Raw genomic sequence first — 15,925 nt, forward strand, 5'->3', positions numbered from 1 at the left:
GTCTTTGAAATGTGATGGGGTAAGCAGCCGCCTTATGTACTAAGTCTGGGCCTTTGTCCAGATGTCTTTATATTTTCAAAATAATGCCTACTTAAATTTTATACTTCTATATTATATTCCTGACAATTTTATATTATCTTTCATAGCTGGAGAGAACTGAATTTCTTTTGTTCATGGACTTCTAACAGTGACTTCACGCCCCTGGACTTCATCATCCGTTTGCAACCATCTGTTGGTAAATGCAAACTATAGAGTTTAACCCTTCACACTTCCCGCGTGGGAATCTAGTGCATTGATATCACCTTTGTCATCACTTATGATATTGCTTACCTCTGGAAAATTAATGTGCTGGCTAGTGGCATTTTCACTTCCCATTTTAGGACTTTTGGGTGTGATGCGTTTTTATGAACTGTCCAGTATATTAATAATAGACGAGCGATGGAGTCATACAGGCACATGGGGCCTTGGCGATTAAGGTCCCTGGGGATTCAGAAGAGCAAATTATAGAGCACATTTTATGTCTTGGAAAGGGAGCAGATACTATAATGAATTTTTAAGTTAGCATTTTGTTTAGTCTTCTGAGGCCCTGGCAGCTTGCTGAGTTTACAGGGGTAAAAAGCACCTGCAGAGAGGAATTTCTCAGTCAGAACTGACATTTAAAGTAGTGATGTGTTAATGCTGAGAAAGAAATCCTACATGCATTTTTTAAAACTTCTAGCTTTTGCAGCTGGATCTAACGAATGATGCTCCAAGAGTTTGAGCCAGCTTGCCATTTTCCAGGCTCCAGTTCCATTATTTATGTCCTTTCCAATAAAGTCTATGGCACATACTTAAATTAAAGACTTAGCTTTGCTAAAAGTACAGCCCAGTACCTGAATGGAGGCCTGTGTAAATGCACTGGACCTCCATGGTTTTCTTCTTAACCCTGCTATTCTTATTTAGATATACTCAGCGATTTAACTGAAAATCAAGTATGTTTTCAAAGATTCTGAGTTCATGGGGCTCTTCTTTGAAGAACGAATCTTATGTGATTAGTGTTTGATTAAGTGTTCAAAGAGGACAGTTTTCATCACAATCTCAAGTGGAGATGTGTCCTAATAAATCAGATCAGAACTCAAAGGTAAATTGAAAATTCCATGAATTTTTATGATATTAGCACAGAGGAATTTGAGATTAAAAAGAGAAACCAAGTATTTTGGCAGTCTTCAGCAACAGGCTAAAAAAGTTATGACCTAAATTCAAATGTAATCCTATAGGCCACAGTTTTTTTAAGGGACCAAAACCATGGAAGTAAGGAATATATAATCTACTCCCCTGTCCACCCCCCATCAGAGCAGAAGCTATGGACCCTGACTCTTGGACAGGCTGACTAACTTCTGATACCGTGTTTGATAGTGCACACGTGAGCCCCATATAGGCCTTGAGTGCACATGTAGTCCTATTGTTGTTATCCAGATCATAGTAAGTCTTGGCCACCATTTTATCCTTTCCTTAAATGTCCCTCCATATTTCAGGCATCCCCAAGGTGGTATCTGCTTGTGTTCCGGAACTTATGCACTCAAGTTCTTTTGCTCTTGCCTCCTCACTGAGCTGCTTCTGCTGCCCTGGGAATGTTTCTGGTCACAGAGCCAATTCTATACTATAATCTTTTGGTCTGTTGCTGGATGGGGTGGGCTTCTTCTCCAGGGCCTTCAGTTTCATGGTTAAACCTTCTCTCCATCACGGTTCAGACCAAGGCCTTGGACGGTGAAGGGGAAGACTCCATCCTATTCCATCCATCCATCTCCTTGTCTTCCTTCCTCCAGGCACCCCTGCTAACCCGGAAAAGAACTGATTCTTCAGTCAAAGAATGATCCCCTTTGATTACCAACTCAGGCTGATAGATTTCTGCCAGGATCACTAGGTCGTCAGTTCTGTAGACCACAATCAGTTTGGACACAGGACACCCTGCTGCAAATGCAGTTTACTTGAACAGCAGGAAATGAAGGAGCTGTAGAGATACATACTAGTCAGTGCAACAGTGAGTTTTCAGACAAGCTTAAAGGACAAACAGGATTCATCCAAGGAATGTTAATACCTTTTGATTGATCTTTGAGATTCTCTGCTGGCCATGATAAATAGAACCTTATTTATTTATCCCTCATTCCTCTGTGCTACAACTGGACACTAAAAAAGATGTAAAAACTGTAGAAACTTCAAAATGGAAATCCAGTGTTTCTACGCTCAAGAAGTAACGCCTAAAAATGATCCATCATATATAACTCTCTTTTTCATGTGTGCATGCTCTCTTTCTCCACACACACACATACATTCTGTATGTTGTATGATATATCTTCCTTTTTTCTCCTTTATTGGCATATATAGATGTACTTCATTTTTATAAATTTATTTTTTTATTTATTTTTGGCTGCATTGGGTCTTTGTTGCTGCGCACGGGCTTTCTCTAGTTGTGGTGAGCGGGGGCTACTCTTTGTTGTGGTGTGCGGACTTCTCATTGCAGTGGCTTCTCTTGTTGCAGAGCGTGTGCACTAGGTGCGCAGGCTTTAGTAGTTGTGGCACACAGGCTCAGTAGTTGTGGCTCTCGGGTTCTAGAGCACTGGCTCAGTAGTTGTGGCACATGGGCTTAGTTGCTCCGCGACATGTGGGATCTTCCCGGACCAGGGCTCGAACCCTTGTCCCCTGCATTGGCAGGCAGATTCTTAACCCCTGCGCCACCAGGGAAGCCCAAGATGTACTCCGTTTTTAATAGGTATATTGTATGGTATATTATGTAGAAAATTAGAATTTTATCAACTAGCCATTCATTCATGGACATTTGAATTATGAAATATTGTATTTAGAAACAAAGCAATATAGCAAGATTATCTGTCATAAATAACAATTGAATGCCTGCTAGTGTCACAATGCATTTTTCAGCAGAATCAAGTCTGAATACTTTCTGTTCTGATGATTCTAATCAATGTTCACAGCAGCAAAGAACTCTGAAGAAGGATCTTGTTTGTGCTTATTCCATCTAAGTAAATCAGTTGTGTGTTTTAATTATAGGTTTGCCAAATCATTAGTGTTACAAGTGTGGTTGAGACCATAAGTTTATTTCAAAAGCATGCTTGGAATTTTGTAGTTTCACAATTCACAGCAAGAACCACACTGATTCAATTCTTTCTAATAAATAATACCTTTAATAACTGTCCTACTTAAGCAGGTACATGATTATTCTTTGTTGAACAATAGAACCAGAACTGTGATTAATTAATTTTCTGGTTCTTTCTTTCTGTTCTGTTGTGCCTGCACTGCCAGCCCCTCCCTGTGTACAGACAGGTGAAGGAGGCCCTCACCCCCTGGCTTCTTGCACAGGCCACCACACTGTCAAGGTCAGCAGGAGAGGACTGTTGCCTAGTGGCCCCACGTTGTTCAGCTTGGCCTGGGCACCCAGCCTCCCCAAGGGCTCATCAGAACTGGTCCCCTCAGCCTCACATCCCACCTGAAGCCCACACCCCTCCAAGGCTTCCACATTGTCTGTGCCCTCTGCTACCGCTCACCACCTCCACTCCTCTGACCCAACTTCCCGCTGTTCTCCAACCTCCCAAAACTCCTCCCTGTGCCATTTGAATTGATGGACTGCCAGGGCAAACTGGTGCTCTGAAAGCCCTTACCACCTGCCTGACCTAATCGAAGCATCCATAGGGTGTTTCCTATGGACATCACTTCCCCTGCAGCCCTCTTCAGTGGAAGCGGCTTATTATCATTGTTCTATTATGATTATGTTATTATTATTATTAATAGTCCCAGTGCAAGTACCACAGGCCCTTGAGCTTGAGGTGAGTGTCCTCCTAGCACCCCATTGCAGCTTCCAGACCGTATCTCTTCTATCTTCCTTAGAACACCCAGCTCCTGTGAATTTTGTGCCTTCAGACTTTACTTCCCATCTCTGTTGCTGTTATCTACAGCCCCTAGGTCCTCCCCGTTCACTGCTGACCAGACTGCTTCACTGTCTTCCTGTCACTAGTGCCTGGCATTGTTCTTGGAGATTTGCATCCAGCACCTCGCTTCTTTGATCCTCTCCCCCTCTGTCACTCCTACAGTCCTAACTTTGACCTTTCTGTCGCCAGTAGCTGGACTACCTCCCAGCCCTTTACTGCGGGCATTCATCTCTTGACCACTGTCTTCTGTGCTTCCAGCTTGCCTCTTCTGGTCCTCACACTTTAGGTCATTTGGACCTTTACTCCACTGACCTTTCTTTCACTTTGTTTTTCTTTTGCTATCATTCTTCTGCTCCTATTGTTGGTTCCCTCCATGTCCAGCTTAGATTCTTTGTTCTGTCACTGTGATCACACCCCAGCAAATATCTGTACCCTTTCTTGTCTCCCTCCCTCTCTTAAACTTGAAACTAAATAAATAATGTTAGCCAGCCTCTCTTTAAATTCTTGGCCACTGCACCGTAATTCTACTTTATTTCCTTGATATATGAGCTTTCGCTTTCCCTAAAGTGACTATTTCAATTATTTCCTGCTCCTGAATTCTGCTCCCCACTTGCATTGATCCGATGATTTGCCTTTTATACTGCTTAATCAGATAAATAATAAAGCAGGAACCCCCTTATCATTCTGTCATGGTTCCATCAAACAGCTTCTCTCTACCTGTAACCACAGTCTTCAGTTCACTCCTGTTACTGTGGATGAAGCTCTCCTGAGCGTATTTTTTATTTTAAAAAAATTTTAATTGAAGTCTAATTGGCTTACAATATTATATTAGTTTCAGGTATACAACATAGTAATTCAATATTTTTATACATTACAAAATGATCACCATGATAAGTCTAGTTACCATCTGTCACCATACAAGGTTATTATAATATTATTGATTATATTCCCCATGTTGGACATTCCTGAGCATATTGAACACCAGCCTCCTGTTGTGCCCTGGTCCTGTCGTAGTGAGAGCTATGAGTTTCAGTTTTATTTGGGAACTTGCTGAGGACTATAGCCCAGGAGACAGCCTCTCAGTAGCTCTGAGGAACTGTTCTGAAGAGGTAGGGGAGGAACCAGGCTGTATATATGAATTTTCCAGGCTGGGAAATACATGTAGTCAAGCATACATCTTGGCGAAAGGTTACTGCTAGCCACGAGGATCAGATATCTTAGTTAATGAAGTTAGTGCTTTTCTATGTATGGGAAATGCAAGAGTCTGGGCTCACTGAAATTCTCCCTTAGATATGCATTTTAACTATCGAGGGGCCCATATATCCAAAACACAGAATGCTTCATCCTGAATTCCTCTCAGGGTGTCCTTGTAGGTCAGCGACTGCAGTGGCCAATGACTTGACCCTTGTAGGACTGGAAAGGCGGGCAATATTCTTTGTTGACAGTCCCATATCCCCTCTCATTCATGTCTTGCGGTCTGGACTCCAGTGGTAATCGCTTGCCTTGGTGGCTAAGTATGCAGGCAAATCTCGTCTCTGCCACCTCCTAGGTGCATTTAGGAAAATTATGTAACTTTCCTGTGCCTCAGTTGCCCCATCTGTGAGATGCAGTGTTAGTGATATCTACTTTGCAGAGTTTTTTTTTTTTTTTGTTTAAAGATTTTTTTTTTAATTTTTTTTTTATTATTATTATTTTTAATTTTTTTTATTTATTTTATTTATTTATGACTGTGTTGAGTCTTCGTTTCTGTGCGAGGGCTTTCTCTAGTTGCGGCAAGTGGGGACCACTCCTCATCGCGGTGCGCGGGCCTCTCACCATCGCGGCCTCTCTTGTTGCGGAGCACAGGCTCACAGGCTCCAGACGCGCAGGCTCAGTAATTGTGGCTCACGGGCCCAGTTGCTCCGTGGCATGTGGGATCTTCCCAGACCAGGGCTCGAACCCGTGTCCCCTGCATTGGCAGGCAGATTCTCAACCACTGCGCCACCAGGGAAGCCCTACTTTGCAGAGTTTTTATGCAGATGTAAGGTGAATTTAGTGACGTGCATAGGACAGGCTGTGTCTGCCTTAGCTGTTCTTCACATGTCAGCCCTTCCCTTCAGCAGGCGGACTTGCTCTAGTAATTTCATCTTGAACCAATAGACCCTTCCCTTCTCTTCACATTTCCCTAGACCCCCAACTCCCACTTTGTTTCTCTGCTCCTCCAAACCACAAAGCTTCTTGTTTCCATCTGCTTCTCTTCACCTTCAATCTTCTCGCTTTAGTCCAAGCTTCTCTTGCCTGGATTGCTGCAGTAGTTTTATGATACCTTCATTGTTAATCAGATAATGTGACCGACTTTAAAAACCTCTCCCAGGAATAAAACCAGCACTCTTATTCTGGCATACAGAGCCCCACAAGATCGGGACTGGTTGGATATTGCCTCAGTGATACTGAGAAGCAAACCACCCTAAAAACTCTGGCTTAAAACATCTCTCGTTCTCCTGGATCTGCTGATGTCAGCTAGTTTGCCCACGTGCCTGCAGGTTGGCGGGGAGGGCTGGGGGTGCTGGCTGACCTGGGCTCTGCAGACTGGGAAGCCCTGCTTCACGCTGCAGGTTTGCTCGGGGCCAGTCTGCTCCAGGTGTCTCTCATTCTCCTCTTGGCATCAGTCACCAGTGGGCGGTAGCAGAGCGCAAGAGGGCTGCCTACGCACCCAAGCCCAATTCTTGTGTCCTATCTGCTGACATCCCATCGACCAAAGAAAGTGTCATGGCAAACCTGAAGTCCAGGGGTAGGGAAATACTTCCTCTTTTGTGAGAGGAGTTGCTAAGTGACATGGCAAAAGGCATGGGCACGTGTGTGTGTGTTTGTGTGTGCGTGCACATGAGAGAGAGAGGGAGAGAGAGATAGATTGGGTCTAATATTTCAGTTTACCACACCATCCTCTGACATCTCACACCAGTTACCTCCTCGCCCACAATGCTCCAGCCATACGGGGCCTTTTCCCTGTTCCTTGAACACAACCGATTCCTTCCCGTTCTAGGGCTGTTTGTACTACATTACACTATGCTATAAATTTACACATAGATTTAGCACTAGTTTGTTTTCCAGAGGATTCCAGTGACATGACAGCTATTCCTTTTCTTTCTTCACTGTTTTTAGCCCTTAAATTTTATTTTATTTTTGATGATCTATTCCCTTAGAGCCTTCATTGACTTGAGGATAAATCTGAAAGCCTTTCAGATTCACCATCAAATCACAGAACACTTTTATTTTCCTCTAATACTGTGAAACCTGCCAAAAGATGAAAAACAAATTAATTTGCTGTACATTTGCTCAATAGGAATAATGGATAACAGGCAGAACACTATGAGGAAAAACCAAATTTAATGGAACTTTAGAATTTGGGAGTTGAGATGATTTGGATTTTGTGAACTTCTGCATTTAATAGATGTCATTTTTTAAGCATTTGTGAGCTCGTTTATTTTCTTTATTCACATTACAACATATTCGATGGTCAGTTGGGTGTTAATTTGCCAAGTGCATCCCAGGCAGCTTGTGGGGTATCCTGTGACTCTGGGGGTGCAGGGTTTGCAAAGATGGAAGGACCCAATATAATAAAGTGCAGGTTGGGGTTGGGGGTTGACCCAGGAGGCACTTCAGCAACAGGTTCATGGATGAAAGGGACCAGTGGAGGGGGAATTCAAGGCATGGTACTTTTTGCTTCCAAGAGAGGAGTTTGGGACCTGGGAGACAAGGCATGCTATTTTCTTATTCAGCAGGTGTAGGGAGAGCAGGCAGGAACCATTTTCCTGGTGGAGAAAAAGGGCAGCTTTACAGCAGTGCTTGGTGGCCCCAGGCCCAAAGTGGGGGAGGTGTGTGTGTGCATGTGTGTGTGTCCTTCTGCACAGCTGAAAGGCACATGTTTATCACGATTGTGATTAACGTAACAGCAGTAGCTAACATAAGTGAGGGCTTTCTGCAGGTCAGCTATTATGACAAATGCTTTACAACTGAACTCATTTAACCCCTGTAATAACCCTCAGCAGCTCTATTAGTGTCATTTCCATTTTAAAGATGAGTTAATAGAGGAGCAAAGAGTTTTCAGAGGACATTCAAGTGATAGAATCAGATTTGAGCTCAGGTCTGTCTGATGGTAGCACCGTGTGCTTAACCGCTGTGTGATTCTGCCCCAAGCAGGGGGCTGCAGAGTCCAGGTGAGAAGCACCAGGACCCACTACAGCCTACAAACCCCTCTTACTACACCCCCTCCAGGGAATGCAGTACATACAGCACCTGGGGTCCAGGAGTGGCAGCAGCCCAGCAGGGAACAAAGGGACTCAGTCTGCAAGCTGCTACTGCCTGCTTTTCAGCCACTCTGGGAGGGAAAGGTGCTGTGACTGTGGTGACCCGAGGTGATGATTGTGGCAGAAGCAGTGAGCTTGTTGACATCTGGGTCAGGAACAATCTGTGGGGCACCCTGGGCCCCTTCTGGACACCAAAGGGCCTAACACCCCTAAGAGCCCTGGCTGAGTTGTATCAACTGGGAATTCACCTACCTTATTACCTATGCCATTATGTTATTTATTAACATTAATCCAACAAGGTACACCTGGAGCAGACACCCTGCCTTCTCATTATGAATATTTCTATCGCTCTTCAGGGACGCAGCTGCACGCTGGCACAGCTCCATGTCCTCAGATCTGATGACCAGGCTTCACTACCCTGGGGCAGGGGCGGGGACTTCCTTGGGTCCCACTACAGCCCTGTCCTGTCACTCACCTCCCCTCTGGCCCCACCCACTCCACTCCTGGGATTATTCGCGAGGACAAGGAATTGGGAGCACTCAGAAGGCGGGAACTGGAATGGATGAAGCTGGTGGGCATGAGAGCAGCTTGGAAGGGGCCTTGGTCTGGCTTGGTCCCTCCCCTTGTGCCAGTCTGATTGGCTGACGCGGAAGACCAGAAATAGCAGAAGCAGTGCACACTGTTGAGTTCATTCAGCTGAAATGCTCTGCAGCATATTCCCACTTTCCTGTACCTTGTATCACCAAGGGCTGTTATCAGGATCAAATGAGATGATGTAGATAGCCTATTTCATGAACTATAATCCTAGGTATAGGGTACTTTTTGAGCTTGCAGAAGACTATTATTTGTAAACGTTCAATGTCTCTCTGTGGAAGGACTGTTCATCCCCACCCTGTTGCTATCAGGCTTGGTCATGTGACTTGCTTTGGCCAATAACCTGTGACTGGAAGTGATATATATGTCATTTCTGGGCAGAAGCTTAAAGACCCAGCCCATGGTTCTCCATGTTCTCTCTTCCCTGCCTCTGTCTTCGTTAGGATGGAGCCTCTGTCAGCTTGGGTACCCTTGTGATTCACTGAGCAAGCAAAGCCAATTGCTGACCCAGGATGGATATGCACATGAGTGAGAAATAAAGGTTGTTTTAAATTGCTGAGAGTTTTCAGGTTGTTTGATCCTGCAGAATAGCCTAGCCTAGCCTGAATGATACACAGATAAACCCTGAACATCTTCAGATATTTCTGGAAATTAGTGCTCAGTTGTGAAATGCAAATGCTGCTATCAGTAACCAAGTTTGAAACGCTTAGGAAAAAAGCAGAGGAACAATCCTATCCTTGGTTTCAGTTTGAACAGAATAGAAAGATGCCTTTTTATTCATTGTTGTATTTTTTATTTTTCTCCATATCTTGTGCTTTGGTCTTTAGTGGGAGTTTGGTTTTTAACTGGCATGTACACATCCCAGTGTGCAGAAAATGCAATACAGTGTATTTCCTTACCTTCACTGCACAGATTTTATATATTTTTTATATTAGTGTTAGGGGATATGATAAAACTGATTATTGTCTTAAAAATTATTTTATACATTTGTACTCCATTATCTTTTTATGTAGTATTATGCACTTTGTGGAAAAATATCATCTATGACATAGATTAGCTTGTTTGAAGCAATTAATAATGTCACTACAGTTTATATCATAAAAACTATGCAATTTAAAAATTAAGGAGAAGTTTATTTTAACAAATTTACTTTAGAAAAATTAAGGCTACCTGAAACTATCGTGCATTTATTTTTAAGTGAAAGTGGAAACACTTTAAAAATATTACTGCCATTGAAATTTATTTCATGAAATAAATGATGAATTTTTTTTTTTAAGAAATCTGCACCCCAGGGGAGGTATATGAGATTTAAAAAAAATTCAAGTCTTGTGGCTTGACTGGAGGAAGATAGAGCAGATGACTTTACAAGGTTGCTTCATATGTGTGTGTGTGTGTGTATAGTTTTGTGTGTGTTTGTATATGTGTGTGTGTGTAGTATGTGTGTGTGGAGAGAGGGAGAAAGACTTATTCTTTTTTATTTTCGTTTTTAGGATTTTTATTGTATTCTTGCACAGAGAGTACAAGAACAATATCAAGAAACTTGCAGCTTTTTAAGGCATGCATTTCCTGTAGACAATTCGTACAATTTTAAAGGAAAGTCATTAACAGATTCATCTGATATTTTTGACTTGAAATTCAGGGCAATCTCCTATAAATGTTTACTGTGGTGGAAGGCAGCAAGGGGTATTGAAAAATACATGGGCCTTGAAGACACACAGACCTGGATCTGAATCCCCATGTTATCACTTCTTAGTTATGTGCCTTTGGGCAAGTAAATATACCTTTTACCCTCAGTTTTTTTCATATATAAAATGGACATAATGGTACAGTTCTCTATGCTATAGATTAAAAAAATAAGGCAGAATTCGTTTTTTGGATCTTTGTTTTAATCAGGATACCTAGGACAGTGCTTGACACATGTTCAATAAATATTTGTTGAATAAATGAATGATTGAATGAATGAATAGCATAGGTAAAAATACTAAAACAGTTCTATAAACCATATGAGTTTGTATCTATTTCTGGATCCCTTATTCTCTTCTACTGCTTTGTCTATTCCTGGAACACCACCAAATCAGGCAGTGCAGTCATCTGTCAGAAACCAGTAGCATATTTGTGTGTGTGTGTTCTTTAGAATACTGTTCATTTTAAGATTTCATGACACCAATGCACCCAATGAGGTAAATACATTTTCATGCTTTTAATTTACATATGATTTATACGTTTCCCACAACTGATATCAGACCAGCTGTATGTTACATTACCTATGAATAAGTGCATGAATTAAGACAAGACAAGTAGTGGAAACATTTTTAAAATCAACAATAATAATCACCAAGCAACTGAGAGCTACGAAGCTTAAAAGCAGCTCAATTGGTTTCTTATTTCATTTATTTTTGGTTTTGTTACAGCAGTATTCTTATAGCTCATTTATGCTCATGCCTCCTTACAGCCTGGACTTTTACATGGGAATAATGGCTCAGAGAAAGGAAAGAACAAGAGACACAGGATACTTTTGTCAATAGGAAGTTTGTAATCTAAAAAGAGACAAGCCGCAAAAATGTGTCATTCAATCAGTGCACCAATAAGGTACTATGTAAAGTCTCAAAATGTGTAGCACAGACAATGGGAAAATGAGAGTAGATAATAAGGAACAAAATGTGTCTAACTACACCAAATTCAGAAGTCAAGGTAGGGAGAATCAAGGTGAATGGGCATTTTCAAGAGAGGCTTCACCTATCAATCTTGAGGTAAGGGCTACTGATCCCACAGTCGCATATTCAGATCAGAGTCTTAATAGCATCTTAGAAATAGGAAAACTGCTATGTATCTTTGCAAAAGATTAACCATACCATGATATGTAATATCAATTCTAAATGACAGGTAAGTGAAAAATTAGCCATTGATATTCTGGGTAGGTGTGAATTCTCTGTGTTATTGCTCGAAGGGAACAGCACTATTGTAGCTTGAGAGTTTGCTTCCAAAAGTGATATTTTCCCTTCCAAGAAGGATCAAAAAAATCCTTTTCATGGGGTTTTGCTTTTGCTATTGTGGAGTCTGAGTCCTACGCCCCATATTATCCTACAAAGAGACTGGAGTCCCCGGACCAGCGGGAGGTTTGTGGAGGTACAATAGAACTAGTGTGGCATGTTAGCAAGGAACTGGGCTTTTTAGTCCTGGTGTTGCCTCTAATTAGCTCTACAACTTTGGACAAGTTCCTGAACCTATTTTAGAGTATGTTTGGATATAAGTGTGTTAACCATGCTTCTAGCTTCTATAAATTTGATGCTTTAACATCTGCCTTACATGCATATGCTGGACATCCCTCGTTCTGGGCAACCCAATAATATGCCTCAGTCATTTTTCTTGGCCTCCTGCCTCTCTCATTCCCTCCCTGGCCCCCTCAGGAGGCGCCCTCTCACCAGGGGCACACTTCTGCAATGCAGACCAACCAATCCAGAGTCCACGCCACCAACCATCTCCTTTCTCAGGCTCTTACACTCTGGACCATTGCACACTTGTTCTAATGACCCCAGGGCCAGGCACCAAACAACTAGGGACAGCTCCTGTGCCCCAGAGCTTGCTGAAATTCTTCAAACTTGTCAATCCTAAACCTACTGACTCTGTCTCCCCTGTCCCTTTCAGTGGGAACCACATTAAAGGCTCTTGATTACTGTTTCCCTCTCCTTCCTCTTAATGAGCAACCCCGGTGCTTCCTCCTGTGGCCCACTGCTCTTGGGAACTGTCTTTCCATGGCAGTCATCTCCTGATCTGTTGGCCTAACTAGACCTCAACTTTTCTATTAATATACTCTATTTTAAGACCGTAAGGAACTGACTCCACTCTAAGTCCACTTAACTATAGTGGAGGCTCAGAAGGATGAGAACTGGGAACTGTGGAGAAAGTGTTTCTAGGTTGCCAGGGCTGCTTCTCTTTGCTTTGCTCTGTGCACCTGCTTCATTCCTCTTGCTTTCTGAGAGCTGGCTTCCTTTGCTGTCCTGGGCGTGACTCATCTGCATTGCTCTCAAATGGTGCCCTTGGCTGACAAGTCTGTTCAAATCCAGAGTTCATATCTTACTGCCTTAGGCTTTCTCTGTCCTTCTTCCAAATTCCTGTGAGAAAAAAAAACCCGATCAGGCCAGTCCAGCCTTGGGTCAGTTGTCCATTAATCAGCTGCTGCCAGGGGGTAGGCGGGACATGGCTTACAGAGGGGAAATGGGAGGAGCAAGACCTTTGACTAATGTCTAGCACCTGAGGGCATTTTGCAGTAATTTTTCAAAAAAGTATTCAAAGGGATTCTATTTTAAAAAATCGTAAATAACTGAAAATATGACAAGTTATTATTTCTTCAAAACCAGATTTGCTTGGTCAGGTAGCTCATTTCCCAAAGAACAAAGATAAAATTGAGAGGTCTAGAATGTTATTAAGTCCAATCTCCTGATAGGAATTATAAATTGAAGCCTTCCCAGAGTTCTAAAGCAAATTCTGAAAAAAAGTCGTACCTATTGTTTACATTATAAGTAACAATAAAGTTTATTTTTTGAAGTCCCAGGAAAGCTAAAACTAGAAATTATTTAGCAATAAAGGAAGGATTATTTCAGAGACCAAGTTGAAACATTATGAAAGGCTAGCAAATATCTGAAGGTAACAGCAAATACACCTATTAGAGTTTGAAAAGATCGTAGGTCAGGGTAAAGAGATTTGAAAGTAATTTGGCTAAAATAAAGAATCCAGCATTAGAACTTATAATTTTAAAAAAGGAGATGATTTAATTATCAATATTTTAGTTTCAAGAGGAGTTCTGCAAATGATAAAGAAGTATGGTGCAGCTCCTTTGTTATGGGCTGAATGTTTGTGTCCCTCCCCCGCCCCCAAATTTGTATGTTGAAGCCCTAACATCCAGCACGGCTGTGTTTTGAGATGGGGTTCCTTAGGAAGTAAAGTTAAATGAGGTCATAAGGGTGGTGCCCTGATCTGACAGGAATAGTGTCTTATAAGAAAAGACACCAGAGGGCGCTCTCTCCACGTACATACAATGAGGAAAGGCCACGTGAGGACACAGCAAGAAGGTGGCTGTCTGCAAGCCAGGAAGAGGGTCCTCATCAGGAACGGAATCAGCCAACACCTTGATCTTGGACTTCTAGCCTCCAGAACTATGAAGAAATAAGTTTCTGTTGTTCATGTCACCCAGTCTATGGTATTTGTCATGGCAGCCCAAGCAGACAGACATCCTTTGTCTTTTTTGCCATGCTACTTGTTTTTAAAATATCATGGTTGTGTCCTCTATGAGTTATTTCCATGCCAAAACAAAGAACAAAAAATGTTGCACTGTTTCCCGGAGAACTCTGAGGAAGGAAGCTAATTTAAAATGTGTAAATGGTGTCAGCATCTTTCCTACGTCAATTAGCGATTGGTTGCCTCTTATTGCCCCAGTAGAGTGTATGGATGGGGAAGCTTAGTTGTAAGGCAAGATGGCCCAAATTTGAGTTAAGGTATTTTTTGCTTAAGTAAACTATGAAAAACCTAACAAACTTTTTATCTTAGGTATTGGCATATCCCAATGATCTGTACTGTTCTAGGGTGTGATGGCTTAGGAGTGAATATGATTTGAACCTAATACATTTTTAGAGGGTGTCAAATTCAGAACCAGGCAGATCCATCGCCTGACCCTAAACATGGTCCTAAAGTAAATCGCTTGAGGAGATTGGATCCCAAAGATTACAGGTGGGGAATTTTGAAGTGTGTCCATATTTCATTGGAGATCAAAGAAGCCTAACTAAAAGAATTGTGGGCTGATTCACACGATAACTTCTTTTTGAAAGGGCTACTTTATCTTGAAGATTATGAATTTGGAGGAACTAAGGTGATTGGCAGTGGAAAGAATCAGAACATGTGAAATTCCTTAAAAATTTATTGACTTAAATAACTTTGTGTTACACATAATTAAAAAAAACCCTTTACACTTTGTGCAGAAAAATATATATATATTTTAAAACTTGAATATTAATTTGTTCGGAAATGCAGTGCAAACTTCAAGCCCATGAGCGCCACAGCTGCTTTTCCCAGCTCTGCTAAACTGTTTCTAGTTGGGGCTGAAATCTGAACCTTGGATTATTTCAAGGCACATGGATAGTCACAGAGATAAAAGGCCACTGCCAGGACATCTTAACTCTCCATTATCCTGTATTAAGACTTTGTTAAGGAACAGGGGGTAATGACACAGACTTGCTGATTGTGAAGTGGTAGAGGTTCTTGGGCATGGTAAAAGTGATCTGTTTAGGGATTGGGTTGGGTTTTAGCTGCAGACTGCTTACTCATTCATAGTCTGTCATCCAGTGAATGAAGTCCAAATTCCCACAACTTCAAATCAGGGGTTGGCCTATGGCCCACTTCTGGCCTGCAGGCATTTTTTTGGTAAATTCTCTCATAAAAATCAAGCTTTTCGGCTTCCCTTTATTTTTCTGTTAATTTTTATTATTTATTTATTTAATTATTTTTGGCTGCATCGGGTCTTAGTTGTAGAATGCAGGATCTTTGTTGAGGCATGCAGGATCTTTTGTTGAGGTGCACAGGCTTCTCTCTAGTTGTGGTGTGTGGGGTTTTCTCTCTCTACTTGAGGCACGCAGGCTCCAGGGCGCATGGGCTCTGTAGTTGTGGCGTGTGAGCTCCAGAGCACGTGGGCGCTGTAGTTGGCAGCACGCAGGCTCTCTAGTTGAGGCGTGCGAGCTCAGTAGTTGTGGTGCGCTGGCTTAGTTGCCCCATGGCATGTGGGATCCTAGTTCCCTGACCAGGGATTGAACCTGCATCCCCTGCACTGGAAGGTGAATTCTTTACCACTGGGCCACCAGGGAAGTCCCTTGGCTTCCCTTTAAAAACAGGAAGAGCTGGCACGATCAGAATAATGTATACCCCTGTGGACAAGTCATGAGGTCTCTAGGTCCCCAGTCTCCATCACTCCCTAATGTCTTTGCTTGTCCCCTTCCACTCATTCATATTACTAGTGGGTCATTTGGGATCAGAGACGTTTAAGACGTTTGCTCCAAACCAACCTTCACTTTCTCAAAAGTCAGTGGGCAGCTAGATCAGGACAACTGGCTAAAACACTATAAGTTAGTCAACTTTAGT

The 15,925-nt window shown here is 42.3% G+C and overlaps 1 protein-coding gene across 7 annotated transcripts in view; it reads left to right on the top strand.

Moving 5' to 3' along the window:
* Window positions 1–15,925, top strand: part of LOC309627933 (uncharacterized protein) — a 146,117-nt gene that overhangs the window by 35,905 nt on the left and 94,287 nt on the right. Inside the window, exon 4 of one of the 7 annotated variants that reach the window (XM_082390330.1) lies at window positions 147–5,916. The exons of the other annotated variants lie outside the window; for them this stretch is intronic. Within the exon in view, the coding sequence (XP_082246456.1) occupies window positions 147–185 (39 nt within the window). The 3' untranslated portion in view covers window positions 186–5,916. Of the gene's footprint in view, window positions 1–146; window positions 5,917–15,925 lie in introns of those variants that run through there. 7 annotated transcript variants of the gene reach the window in all.

Source organism: Balaenoptera borealis (assembly GCF_965194805.1).
Source record: "Balaenoptera borealis genome assembly, chromosome: 4".
In the NCBI taxonomy this organism is placed as follows: domain Eukaryota; kingdom Metazoa; phylum Chordata; class Mammalia; order Artiodactyla; family Balaenopteridae; genus Balaenoptera; species Balaenoptera borealis.